The sequence below is a fragment of the Pan troglodytes genome, chromosome 9, assembly GCF_028858775.2.
Source record: "Pan troglodytes isolate AG18354 chromosome 9, NHGRI_mPanTro3-v2.0_pri, whole genome shotgun sequence".
Lineage (NCBI taxonomy): Eukaryota > Metazoa > Chordata > Mammalia > Primates > Hominidae > Pan > Pan troglodytes.
The window spans coordinates 73,055,754-73,069,715 of NC_072407.2; the positions used below are offsets into that span (position 1 = coordinate 73,055,754).

The window sequence follows — 13,962 nt, forward strand, 5'->3', positions numbered from 1 at the left end:
GCCATTTAACGCCACCTGCTGGACACTGGTGATACATCTACAGGACCTAAAACTATGGCAAGAGGAAAGGCGCCACCTGGGGTTGTGCAATGCCCAGCACAGCAACCAGAGCAGCGGGGAGGTCACTGCACTGCAGGGGAGCAGCACAGGTCGGCTGAGACGAACCCCCTATCACTTCTGCTTGGCTCTGTGCCCCAAACAAAATTGTTCCCAACCACACTTAGGCATTTCTCCCAAAACATATGCCTTGTGACATGAGGTAGAGACACCACAGCCCACACAACAAAGAGTCACATCATTTCAGCTCTCACTGGGTCAGGAAGTGCGCTGCCCGTCAGTAGAGAAACAACGTCTCGTCCAAACACAAGCAAATCCCCCTCGCATGGCCTGAGCCACCAGCTGCTCTGTGGCCCCGCATACCACGGTTTTCAAAGGCTGGCTGTGGTCTTCCTGCTGGCCCAGTAGTCAAGGAGGCCAATGCACCTGAATGAATGCAGGAACACGGGCAGCGGACGAGCTGTGATGCAAACCAGAAAGTGGCTAGTTCGGTTTTGTTGGTGTTGCGGGCTGAATTGCATCCCTACAGCATTCATGCGTTGGAGTCCCCACCCCCAGTACCTCCGCATGGGGCTGTATGTGAAGAGGGTCTTTCGAGAGGTGATTAAGTTAAAATGAGGCCATTAGGGGGCCCCTAATCCCATCTGGCCTGGCTGGTATCCTTATAAGAAGAGGAGCTGGGGACACAGACACACAGAGGGACGACCCTGTGAAGATGCAGGGAAAAGGCGGTGTCTGCAAGCCAAGGAGAGAGGACTCAGGAGGAATCAGCCCTGCGACGCCTTCGTTTGGGACTCCAGCCTCCAGAACTGTGAGATAATGAATGTCTATTGTTAGAGGACCTTTGCAGTGGCAGCCCTATGCAGCAAACACAATCACTTTGGGTCTACTAATGTGTGCTGTTCAGCCTGAAATGATCACAGACAAAAGACATCATGCTATAATTCCAAAAGGAGAGATGACTGGCATTCCCACATAAAGCTGCGGCCCTTGCCCACCTTCCCCACGGAGCCCATCGCTCTCATAACATGATTTTTGGAAAGATGAGGTCTCTTAAAGATGTCACCTATGTCAGGAGGGCAGGATAGAGGACCTGCCAAAGTGCAGAGGGTGGGGTGCTGGTCTCGGGGTCTTCACCCATCCCCTCTCCTGTTCCCCGCATGTCCCTGAAGAGTCAGGGCTGACTGGGAAGGCAGGTACTCAAGGGTCCTCATTCCCTCTGGAGGCTCAGAGAGAGGGGATGCCTCTCTTCCTTCTCCAAACAGAACCTTGCCAGGCCAGAGGGGCTCAGAATATGGAACTGACCTCCCAGGTCAATTCAGAGCTGATCCCCTGAAAGCACAGCTCACTGTTGCGGCTCCAGACATGGGGGCCACAGAGGCTCGGCCGCTCGTGCCCAGGGGCAGACCCTGAGCCCCAGGTCCAGAGTGACACGGGGAAGGGCTCCCGTGCTCCGGTCCTGCCACCTGGCAGGGACCCCACACTCTCACACCCTGGAGGTGCTCATCTGGAAAGGTGCAGTACCTGCCAGCACCCACGTCCCACAGTGAGGCTCGGTCCCAGTTCCAAGGCTGCCAAGCACATGCCAGCACAAACGGCCAGAACCCTGTTCACAATGTCCCCCCGGGGCCAATTCATGCCAGCTGCCCAGATCTGAGGGTCACCTGCCAGCACCACAGCCTGGTTCCAACACTGCTCCCACGTCCCCTGGCCAGAATGAGCCACTCCTGGCTGGCACTGTGGAGCTCCTGGGCTCTCCACCTGGCTGCTGTTCACGCTGGCCCTTCCTGTGCTACCTGGCATTGTGCTTACTGTGACCAAGCCCAGGCTTGGACACCGTGGTCACTGCGGTGCCTGAACAGTGGTCATCTCAGTGCCTAGGCAATGGTCATCTTGGGGCCTGGACACAGCAATCACCTCAATACCTAGATGGACAGTGATCGCCTCAGCACCTGGACATGGTGGGTACCACAGTACACTAGAAAAACCTCAATCTGAAGGAAGACCACACCCCATGTGGCTCCATCCCATTCTAAATGCTAACTTTCCAGTCAAGCATTGACTCCCATCTCTACCAGGCAGCTCACGCTGGGCTGTACACAGTCCCACCCTGGCCGGAAGGTAACCAGAAAGCTTGGACCCAGAACGACATAACGTGGGGCTCCAGCAAAGAACCTCCCACAGGCCTGGGAGGATCAGGGGCCTGTCCCCTCGCCGTGGGGCCCAGAGAGGCTCAAGAGCTGAGGGCGTCTGGCCAGGGATGGGCAGGGGGCAGCCTGGAGCAGGAGGAGAGGAGAAGTCACTGTGGCCCGAAACTATTTCTTTAAGGCGGACACTCTTCATTTAAATGTGATAAATAACAAATAGCAGCCAGTAACAACATTCAGACTGATGTCACACCCATTGCACAATGGGAGCAAAATCAAACGAGGGGCTGGGAGCAGGTGTGGTCGGCACTCTCTGAATACAACGGATTGTTTCTGAACGCCCGCCCCCCCCCACCCTTCTGAAACAGGTTCTCACTCTGGTTGCCCAGGCTGGAGTACAGTGGCATAATCTTGGCTCACTGCAGCCTCCACCTCCAGGCTCAGGGGGTCCTCCCACCTCAGCCTCCCAAGTAGCTGGGATTACAGGAATGTGCCACCATGCCCTAATTTTTGTATTTTTGGTAGAGACAAGTTTTGCCATGTTGGCTGGGCTGGTTTTGAACTTCTATGCTCAAGTGATCTGCCTGCCTCAGCCTCCCAAACTGCTGGGACTATAGTGTGAGCCCCTGTGCCCAGCCTAATGTATTATTTACTTCTAATGATGACGTCAGACGCGGCCACATGATGATGACAATGACAACAATGAGGATGATGATGGGGGGACAGATGATGACAATAATGATAGGGACATTTATTAAGCACCTGGTCTATGCCGGGCACTGCAGAAAATGCCTCACGTAAATTCTGTCATAGCTGTCTCCAGAGCTCTACAAACTGTTACTCAGCCAACCTGAGAGATTAGCACACAAGCTCAGAGAGGGTGGGGCACTTGCTCAGGTGAGCCAGCGAGCGATGAGGTGGGTTTGCAACCCCAGGCTGCATAACACCCAGGCCAGAATATGGCCAACAGACAGCATGAGGAGAGTCCCTCATCCCGAAGATACTGAGTCAAACTCAGAGAGGGAGGGAGGGAGCCAGGCTCTGCCCCAAGGAAGGTACCGGGGTTCAGCACATGGAAACGCAGGGTCTGGATCCCTCACCAAGTGGCATCCTCTCCAGGACCACACCCCCTGTGGCCAGGGCCAGCGTGCTGTGAAGTTGCACGGTGGATGTAAAAGTCTTTAGGAATTAAAAATACAGAATGAATACCCCCAAATCTGACCCCTGATGTCCTTGGGTTGTGGGAATGCATTGGGGTGTTTCTTAATTTGCTTCTTTATACTTCTTTGTATTTTCCAAGATTTCCATGATGCATGGGTAATTTTTTGGTAATCAAAAACAAAACAAAACAGGGTAATTTGAATAACAACATTTTTTTTAGTGGGGGGAGACAGAGTCTTGCTCTGTCTCCCAGGCTGGAGTGCAGTGGCGCAGTCTCAGCTCGCTGCAAGCTCTGCCTCCTGGGTTCATGCCATTCTCCTGCCTCAGCCTCCCGAGTAGCTGGGTCTACAGGCACCCGCCATCACTTGCTGCTAATTTTTTTTGTATTTTTAGTAGAGATGGGGTTTCACCGTGTTAGCCAGGATGGTCTCGATCTCCTGACCTCGTGATCTGCCCGCCTTGGTCTCCCAAAGTGCTGGGATTACAGGCATAAGCCACCGCACCCGGCCCGAATAACAACTTTTAAGATAATTTGTAGACAGCCTGAGCTCAAATGGGGCTCTTCTAACATCAGCCTGTGGGGACGGGGCATATCCCCACTGTGTGAAGTGGAGGGTGGATCTGAAATGTGTCCTTAGGCCATGTGCACCTGGCCTGAGACAATGATGGGAAAGCAGCGGGCTGGGGAACACCTGGAGTACACCTGCAGCATCTGTGAGCAGGCCTGGCTGTGGCCGCACAGGCTCTCCCACACGATGAACGCCCAGAACCCTGGGACAGGGCTGTCCATTCTCCAGGTGCTAGAACGGAGACACAGACTTTAAATGCAAAGCCCATCAGCCTGAGAGCTCGGAGGTGCTTCTCCCGAGAGGGCAGAGCCAGGCACAGCCCAGTGAGGTCCAGGAAAACCCACCTGCCCCTGTAATTTCTTCTGCCACAAACGTGCTGTGAGTGGTTTGGATGTGAGAACCCTACAGGCAGCATAGAGAACCAGGCTTCTGGTAAGAGACAGGCCAGGAGTGAATCCAGCTCAGCCAACTGCTTGCTCCGTGGCCTTGGGCAAGTTACCTGCCCTCTCTGGGCCTGTGAACTCATATGGGAAACAGCAATGAGAAGTAACCAGCTCTGAGGATATAGAATCATAGTGCAATTAAAGCAGCTCGGGACAATGAATGCCCCCAAATTGCTACGGGTCCTATACACATTTGACCATTTTTACAAAGACAAGCCTCTGTCATGTGCCTGGAAGGGTTTGTTCATTAAAGGAAATCTGAAATTAAATGTTCCTCTTCCAGGAGCACTCCTGTTTTAATGATATCAGTGACAGCTCTCAAAATCAGTAGACTTTAGGCTAGGCATGGTGGCTCACTCCTGTAATCCCAGCACTTTGGGAGGTTGAGGAGGGCAGATCACTTGAGGTCAGGAGTTCGAGACAAGCCTGGCCAACATGTTGAAACCCTGTCTCTACTAAAAATACAAAATTAGCTGGGCGTGGTGGCACACGCCTCTAATCCCAGGTACTTGGGAGGCTGAGGCAAGAGAATTGCTTGAACTCAGGAGGCGGAGGTTGCAATGAGCCAAGATTGCCCCACTTCACCCCAGCCTGGGCAACAGAGCAAGACTCCATCTTAAATATATATATATATATATATATATATAAAATATATATATATATATATAAAATATATATATATAAAATATATATATAAAATATATATATATGTTATATAACATATACTATATATTATATGTTATATAGTATATACTATATATAATATGTTATATAATATATACTATATATAATATGTTATATAATATATACTATGTATTATATATGTTATATATTATATATGTTAAATAATATATGTTATATAATATATAATATATGTTATATATGCTATATTATATATATTATATAATGTAATATATAACATATCATATAATATATTATATAATATTATATTATATATAATATAATATATAACATTATATATTGGGCCCCATCCAATCAGTTGAAGGCCTTAAGACTGAGGTCCCCTGAGAAGGATGAGATCCTGCTAGAGATGGACTTGAGACCCGCACTGTGGCATTTACCGGGCCACTTGGCAGGGTAAATGTGAGCACTGATGAGGATGATCTGGGAGGCAGGCGGCACTGTCCGCTGCTCCTGCAGGCCCGTGCAGGGCACCCGCACCCATCCCTTATCTGCTCCGTCCCTTATCATCTGATAGGCACAAGGGCCCTGCAGATGAACGAGACGAGGCTCGCGAAGGCAAAGTTGCTTCACATTATCACTGAGAATCTTTAGCAGGGGAGAAAATGGCTTTCCGGGCCTTTCATGAACAGGCAGCAGACCACTAGAGGGCAGTGAACGCACCTGGCTGGCTTTCCAAACCCTGCTCCACATTTTCTAAGCTGAGGTGGGAGCAGGCGCACTGCCCCAGAGCTCAAGCCTCCAAGGTACCAGTGCAGCTGCACAGGCTCAGGCCCCGGGACCAAGGTGGCCGGGTGGCTCTGGGACAGCCAGGCTCTGAATGCAAAGCGCAGGGCCTCAGGGACAGAACCTGGCCCTTTGCAGGCCAGGAGTCACAGCTGAGAGCTGCAGTGAGTGACTGATGGTCAGGGCTCCTGCCAGCCTCCACCGTTACCTCCATCCCAGGGCCAGCTGGAGAGATGGGCCCGGAGACATTTGCCTGGTTGGGAGAGAGGGCAGGAAAAAGGAAAAAGGAGGGGTGTGGGAGGGGAAAGGACGGAGCTCCAGGAATCCCCAAAGTTGAGACACAGGGGCTATTCTGGCAAAAGGGCTGGCGGCTGGATTCAGGACTCTGTGAACTACTCCACGTTTAAGGAGGTTTTAGCCTGCATCACACCTTCAGAGCTCAACAGGAAAACAGCAATGCAACCAGAGCACTGTGATGTCTAAAGGGAAGACATGTCTGAAAAACACAAATTCAAGCAGGCATTCTCACAGAGAACAAGCGAGCTTCGGGTCCCATACGCATTTAGCTGGTTTTGTTGTTGTTGTTGTTGTTGTAGTTTTGCTCTTATTGTCCAGGCTGAAGTGCAGTGGCGCAATATTGGCTCACTATAACCTCTGCCTGCTGGGTTCAAGCGATTTTCACGCCTCAGCCACTCAAGTAGCTGGAATTACAGGCGTGGTACCTCCACACTTGGCTAATTTTTGTATTTTTAGTAAGACAGGGTTTCACCATGTTGGCAAGGCTGGTCTCGAACTGCTGGCCTCAGGTGATCCACCTGCCTCAGCCTCCCAAAGTGCTGGGATTACAGGCGTGAGCCACCGCACCTGGCTGCATTTGACTATTTTTACAAAGAGACGCCTCTGTCCTGTGCCTGGAGGACTCATTCACTAAAGGAAACCTGAATTTAAACCTTCCTCTTCCAGGGGCGCTCCTGTCTTCATGAAGTCAGTGACTGCTCTCAAAACCAGTAGACTAAATTGATGATTCTCCATAATGTGAGTGGACCCCATCCAATCAGTTGGAGGCCTCAAGAGAAAAAAGACTGAGGTCCCCTGAGGAGGAAGAGATTCTGCCAGAGACAAACAGGATCCACGCAGCGGCATCAACTCTTCCTGGGTCTCCAGCCTGCCCTGCAGATTTTGGACTTGCAGCTCCACCACTGCATGAGCCAATTCTTCAAAATACTATTTTAAAAAATTCTGTATCTGTACACACACACACATGCATGCATGTGCACACCCTATTGGTTCTGTTTTTCTGGAGAACCCATCACACCTGAACACACAAACAACATTGAGTGGTTTCTATGGTGTCATCCAGCGACATCAAATGACAGTTCTGTTCACGTGAATCACCGACTTTGAGTTGACTGAGAACAAGACTCATTCTCCATTTGGCCAGGCGGGAGGGACGTCCCCAACGTCCATGTCTCTTAGAGACTCACAACTCAGCCTTGTCCCCTGGGGCCGGCAGCTGTTAGGCAGAGACCCTGTGAGACTTGAGAAAGATGTGGGTGTTCAGGGTTCCATGACTCCCGCCCCTCGCCCAGCCATGTCTGCTGGTAGAAATGTCTCGTGGGTGACTGCACCACCCCACCAGGGGCCTCCCCTCGTCCTGAACTTGACCTTGTGGGTGACTGCACCACCCCACCAGGGGCCTCCCCTCGTCCTGAACTTGACCTTGTGGGTGACTGCACCACCCCACCAGGGGCTGCCCCTCATCCTGAACTTGACCTTGTGGGTGACTGCACCACCCCACCAGAGGCCTCCCCTCGTCCTGAACTTGACCTTGTGGGTGACTGCACCACCCCACCAGGGGCCGCCCCTCGTCCTGAACTTGACCTTGTGGGTGACTGCACCACCCCACCAGGGGCCTCCCCTCGTCCTGAACTTGACCTTGTGGGTGACTGCACCACCCCACCAGGGGCCTACCCTCATCCTGAACTTGACCTTGACCTCAAATCAGCCTAGTGAGTTTTAAAAACCAAGCTCATTAGCGCTTTGGCAGTCCCAAGAACTGCCCTTTTCCAAGCAGGTCACCTTGGAAGCTTCGGACAGCTCCCAACACGCTGAGATTCTCCTTTGGGAGCTGCCTCTTCCACATCCTCAACAGGAGCCGAAGCTCACGCCATGCAGACGGGCTTGGCCTCGAAAACACCAGCACAGAGCTGACAGCCAAGTGTAGCAAGGAGAGGAGACGGGCAGAGGAACGGGGCCATGTCTCAGGGCGTGAGCGTCTGCATGGCCACTGCATGAGCACCAGTGCCCAGAAACACAGAACACTGTCAGGCCTGCTCAGAAGCATGTCCACGCACATGTGGACCTGTATGTACGTGCGTGCGTGCGAGTGTGTGTGTGTGTAATTTATGTTCGTCTTTCTGTCTCGTGTCTGGTTTCCCCCCACGGGAACACCAGGGGCTTGCATCAGGCATTTCTGTTCACTGCTGCAGGCTGTGTATTCAGGACACCGAGACACCTGGCTGGGGCTCACACCCAGTAGATGACGTTTGTGGCTGATGAGCACCCATTAGCAGTGGGTGGGGTCTGTGGTGCACCCGGAATGGCTGGAAGTGGGTCAGGCGTGAAGAGGCGAGCGTGGTCAGGCCAGGAGACCTCTTGGGGACCCCCTGAAACAGCTCAGACACAAATGAGGAAGGGGCCAGGGAATGAGCGTGGCCAGGGCCAGATGCTGTGGAGAGGCTCAGAAGGGCCAGGCCTGACACTGACACACAGCCGAGGGATGGCAGGGCCATCTGGGGCTGGAACCGTTGGTTGACAAAGGGGGAAGAGGTCAAGGGGAGGAAGGAGGAGAGAACAAGGACAGAAACACTGGCGAGTTTCCACCAGGGACAAAGCGAGGGCAGGGCAGGAGACAGGAGGGGAAGCAGCTCCCCCAACCCAAAAATTTCCGAGTGCTGTGCAAGAATTCACCTGCTGCTTCCACATTCAGGATATATCAGTCAGGGTTCTACAGAGACACAGAATGTGTGTGTGTGTGTGTGTGTGTGTATCCTGCTGCTTCTACATTCAGGGTGTATCAGCCAGGGTTCTCCAGAGAAACACAACGTGTGTGTGTGTGTGTGTGTGTGTGTGTGTGTGTGTGTGTGTGTGTCCTGCTGCTTCTACATTCAGGGTGTATCAGCCAGGGTTCTCCAGAGAAACACAACCTCTGTGTGTGTGTGTGTGTGTGTGTGTGTGTGTGTGTGTGTGTGTGTGTGTGTCTGTGTACATACATACATTTATATGTTATATATGTATATGCACGCAGAGAATTTTTAAAAGTTTAAAGCTTAAAAAAGACACATAAAATTAAAGATAGAAATATTTTAAAGAGTTGGCTCATGCAATCACGGAGGCTGTAAGTCTGAAATCTGCAGGGCAGGCTGGAGACCCAGGGCAGTGTTCAGCGGGAATCTGGAGTCTTTTTCTGGCAGAATTCCTTCTTTCTTGGGATCTCAGTCTTTTTTCTCTTAAGGCCTTCAACTCATTGGATGGGGCCCACCCACATCATGGAGGGTCATCGGCTTAACTCAAAGTCCACTGATTTAAATGTTAATCCCATCTTAAAAAACACCTTCTCAGCAACATCTAGAATATTGTTTGATCAAATATCTAGGAGCTAGAGCCTAGCCAAGTTGACACATAAAATTAATGATCACAGGGGAAAATTATTTTCCTTTTTCATAAAGAAAAGCACAATAATGACAAGAAATCTCATGGCGGGTGCATGGAAGAGGACTTCCAAAGACCAGTCATTACTGCTTCCCTGCCTGCGGACTCCAGCTTGGGTGTGGGCCGGGGGCTGCCATGAGCAGCCCCACAGACCCCTACTCATCCCTCGGGAGGAACAGGGGCTTCTCCAGGCTGCAGGGCCGACGATGAACCAGAACTGACCTAGCACAAGAAAGCCCAGGGAGGGCGGGGCCTGCTGGCACCCCCGCTGCCCACTCTGACCACAGTGGGCAGAGTGCATAACCTCCCTTACAGGTGTGTAAGGTGGTAATGGCAGAGGAGAACGCAAGGTAGCCAGAGAAACCATGGCAGTCACTGTGTAGAGGACCAAGCAAGAAACCAGTCAGGGCCCTCTGTCCTTGACCTCCCCTTGCTGTTCCAGAGCCTCCTCTTGACCTCCTAGGTAGACAGGTGCTATCAGCTCTCCCAGACCCACCTCACCCCTCTGCCTGGAGACCCTGGCCTGCAGCCTGCACCACAGCACTCCCTCACTGTCCTCCAACTCTGGCAGGGCTCAGCCAAGAGAAGAGAGGCAGATATTCCTTCCCTGAGTCCTCCCTGACATGGGCCTGCGGGCTCCCTCCTCAGCCCTGGCTCTCCTGCTCCCGGGAGCATCATCTCCTCTCCCTGCCCGTCAGCTCACAGGTGCTGATGGCTCCCCAAGACTGCTCTTCTATGGGGTCCTCAGCCTTTAACCCCATCCACACCTCTACCTGATCAGGTAAAGACTTTTCACTGGAGACAGCAGGTGAAGTCCGTTTCTTGCCAAGAGCAGGCTGACCTACCTCCTAACCCAACTGTTGCAAGGTTGGGCCTGAAAAACACGCCCCTCGTGCGTGCAAATCAGGCCTTCCTGGGGCTCACCTGTGCTCAGAAAACACCGGTGCTTTCTGGTATCCTGCCCTGTCAGGACGGTAGGAAGTTGGAGAGGGCAGGGCTCCTGGGAAGGGGGCGTCCACCCCATAACTGCAGGGCACTCCTGCTGTGCAGAAACTCAGCAGCCTTGCCTCAACTTCCAGTTTCTCCAGTGAAGTCAGAAATGTCTATTTCTATGCAAATGTGTCTGTTTTCAAATACTGACGTTCACATTTTAAAATCATTTTTAATTCACACATTTTCAGGAACTCTGGGCAGGCCAAACAAAATACCTGAAGGCAGGATCTAACCTTTGGGCCACCCTGCTTATCTGTGGGATCGGAGGAGAAGGGGAAGTCAGTTCCTGGGTACAACAGAGTGGAGAAGCGGGCCCACGTACCTGGTGGATCTCGTGCCAGCCATTCTCATCTTTGCAGCACACAGTGGCGTGTTCGTGCAGGAGAAGCTCGCAGCAGTAGGGATCACCTCCCACGATGGCTGTGTGATACAGCGGGGTGAGGCCGTAACTGTCTTTATAATCTGGGGATGCACCAAGCTCTAAAAGGGTCTAGGAAAAAAAAAATCGAAAGCCGTCGTTATTGGTCTCATGACCCCTTTTGCAGAGTGAGGTGATCCAGAAAGCAGCACCAGGACCACCCTCCCCCAGGTCAAGGCAACCCACACCCTGAGTACCCAGTGCTTCTCCTGGGCTCCCCAGAATTAAGAAGGGTATAACCTGGCCGGGTGTGGTGGCTGACGCCTATGATCCCAGCATTTTGGGAGGCTGAGGCAGGTGGATAACCCAGGGTCAGGAGTTCAAGACCAGCCTGGCCAACATGGCAAAACCCTGTCTCTATGAAAAATACAAAAAAAATAGCCAGCGTGGTGGCAGGTGTCTGTAATCCCAGCTACTTGGGAGGCTGAGACAGGAGAATCGCTTGAACTTGGGAGGTGGAGGTTGCAGTGATCCAAGATTGCACCATTGCACTCCAGCCTGGGCAACAAGAGCAAAGCTCAGTCTCAAAAAAAAAAGGAGGGGGGGGGGGCAGGTATAACTTTAGACAACTACATTTCTAGTTCTGAAATAGCAAACAGTGCCCAGAAATGCAGGGCAGGCTGACATTTGGGAGACGAGGAGACCTGCAGCACTCAGACCCTTCCTCGGCCTGGTCAACATTTTGTGCCAGTGGTGTGGCATGGGCAGCAATACAGTGACTGCAACATTTGCGGAAGAGAGAAAAGGTGCATGGTTTAACCTACATGCCCAGTGGAAAACCACCTCATTCTGCACGCTGAGGGTGGCGAACCTAGCAAGCATCGCATCTTCAAGAATGCTCCTGATTTCCAAGGAAGCCAACGGGTACGGTGTGGCTCTGTGTCCCCACTCAAATCTCAATTCAAATTGTAACCCCCAGTGCTGGAGGTGGGGCCTGATGGGAGGTGATGGGTCATGGGGGCGGATTCTCAGGAATGGCTTAACATCACCCACTCAGCGCTGCTTTCGTGATAGTGAGTGAGTGCTCATGAGATCTACTGTTTAAAAGTGTGGCATCTCCTCCCTCTCTGTCTTCCTCCCACTCCGGTCACGGGAACTGCCTGCTCCCGCTTCACCTTCCACCATGATTGGAAACTTCCTGAGGCCTCCCTGGAAGCAGAAACTGCTCTGCTTCCTGTACAGCCTGCAGAATCATGAGCCAATGAAACCTCTTCTTATAAATTACTCCGATCTCACATTTCTTTATTGCAACACAGGAACGGACTCACACACCAACAGAAGGGGTGCAGCTGAAATGAAGTGAAAGTCCTGAGACTTTAGGGACAGTGAGGCCCCCGTCTTAGGGGTCAACCTGCAGCGGCACGTCCCATCCCTGCTGGTGTGGGCTCTGGTGGAGGATGCCTGGGCGTGCACCACCCTGTCCAGAGGCGCCGTGGCTGCAGTGTGAGGCAGGGGCACGGAGCAGTAAGACAGCAGCAGGGGAAGGTGAGGCGCGGAACCCACAACAGGGCAGGCTCCCCCGGACCCACCACAGGGTGCTGGGGGGATCTACCATGTGGCTCTGTGTCCCCTCCCAAATCTCAATTCGAATTGTAACCCCCAATGCTGGGGGTGGGGCCTGGAGGGAGGTGATGGGTCATAGGGGCGGATTCTCAGGAATGGCTTAACACCACCCCCTCGGTGCTGCTCTCATGATCATGAGTGAGTCTTCCTGTGGATGGGGTTGGGGTTCACCACTGGCCTTATGGGTTGAAAAGACAAGTCCCTTGACTGAATAGAAGGTGAAAGATGACTTCTTGGGAACCATTAATTCTGAAAGCATCAACAACCAGGAGAGAGAACAGGAAAATCTGAAACCTGGCTTCACTTCCAAGCTCCGGCCAAAACACTGTGCACGGACTCCTAGGGTGGGCCGGAACACTGTGCACGGACTCCTAGGGTGGGCCAGAACACTGTGCACAGACTCCTAGGGTGGGCCGGAACACTGTGCACGGACCCCCTAGGATGGGCACTGCGGGGATGGGATGGGGCAGCCGCGCGGAATCAGAGCACGGGGTGGCACCCACGTAAGATGGGCCCGAGTTTACCTTCAGGGCAACTTGGTTCCTCGCTCGGGCAGCTTTGTGTAGGGCGGTCATCCCATCTTTGGCACGGAAGTCCAGGTGAGCTCCACCATTTTTGAGAGCTTTGATGACCTCCACAGAGTCGTCCAGCTGAGCGGCTAAGGTCAGGGGGGTCTCTGAGGAACCCAAACACACACACTTTAGAACCAACATTTGTCACACTGCTCACAAAGCCATATTCAGATGCCCAAAACTAAGCTGAAAGAACTGACTCCCCTCCTCCACCTCCAGGGTGTTTACAGCTCCCACCACCTGGGAACCCCAAGAGTCCAGGCGGGCAGCGTGGCTCAGGCACCCCCGTGCGATGCAGTGACACGCAGGGCCACGCGTACAACACAGCGGTGGCAGAGGCAGGGATTCAACAGGACTGCTGTGTGGGCCACAGTCCAAGAGGCTCCCTTGCTGCCCTTCTCTCTGAGTACGCAGAATCCTGTGGTACCATCTGGGTGCTTCCCGTACAGAAGGAGTGACGGACTAAAGCCCTCATTGAGATGTGAAAGGCAGACACCCACCTTTCCTCATTCAATGTCACATTTATGGGCATCTTGGGAGATGCCAGCCATGGGCTGCAGGGACACAAACACAAATGAGACATGAAGTCCGTGCCCCCTGGAGCTCCCAATCTGGGTAAGTGGAAACCTTCCTTCATTAACGCGGCGCAGGATGACCCAGGAGGCAGGGCAGAGGCCCAGCAGACAGAAGGATGCCGTCTGCCTTTGTAGGGACAAGGGACCCGTGCAGATGACCCTGGACCAGTCTGCAGATGAGCGTGGCTAAGGACGTCAGTATCTATTACAACAAATCTTTCCGTCCACTCTTCATCTTTCTAATATGCCCACCATGGCCACTGCTAAACAAGAGGAACTACTTTGAGGTCCTCTTTTGAGAGTTCCTCATTTGAGAGGCTCTTAA

General features: G+C 52.6%; 1 protein-coding gene across 6 annotated transcripts in view; it reads right to left on the reverse strand.

Annotated features, from left to right (window-relative positions):
• The window catches only part of SHANK2 (SH3 and multiple ankyrin repeat domains 2), a 695,443-nt gene that overhangs the window by 524,737 nt on the left and 156,744 nt on the right, over nucleotides 1–13,962 (reverse strand). For all 6 annotated transcript variants that reach the window (XM_054662507.2, XM_054662506.2, XM_054662505.2 and 3 more), the window contains exons 7-8: nucleotides 13,015–13,166; nucleotides 10,832–10,999 (exon numbers count right to left, since the gene is read on the reverse strand). In XM_054662507.2, the coding sequence (XP_054518482.2) occupies nucleotides 10,832–10,999; nucleotides 13,015–13,166 (320 nt within the window). The remainder of the gene's footprint in view (nucleotides 1–10,831; nucleotides 11,000–13,014; nucleotides 13,167–13,962) is intronic.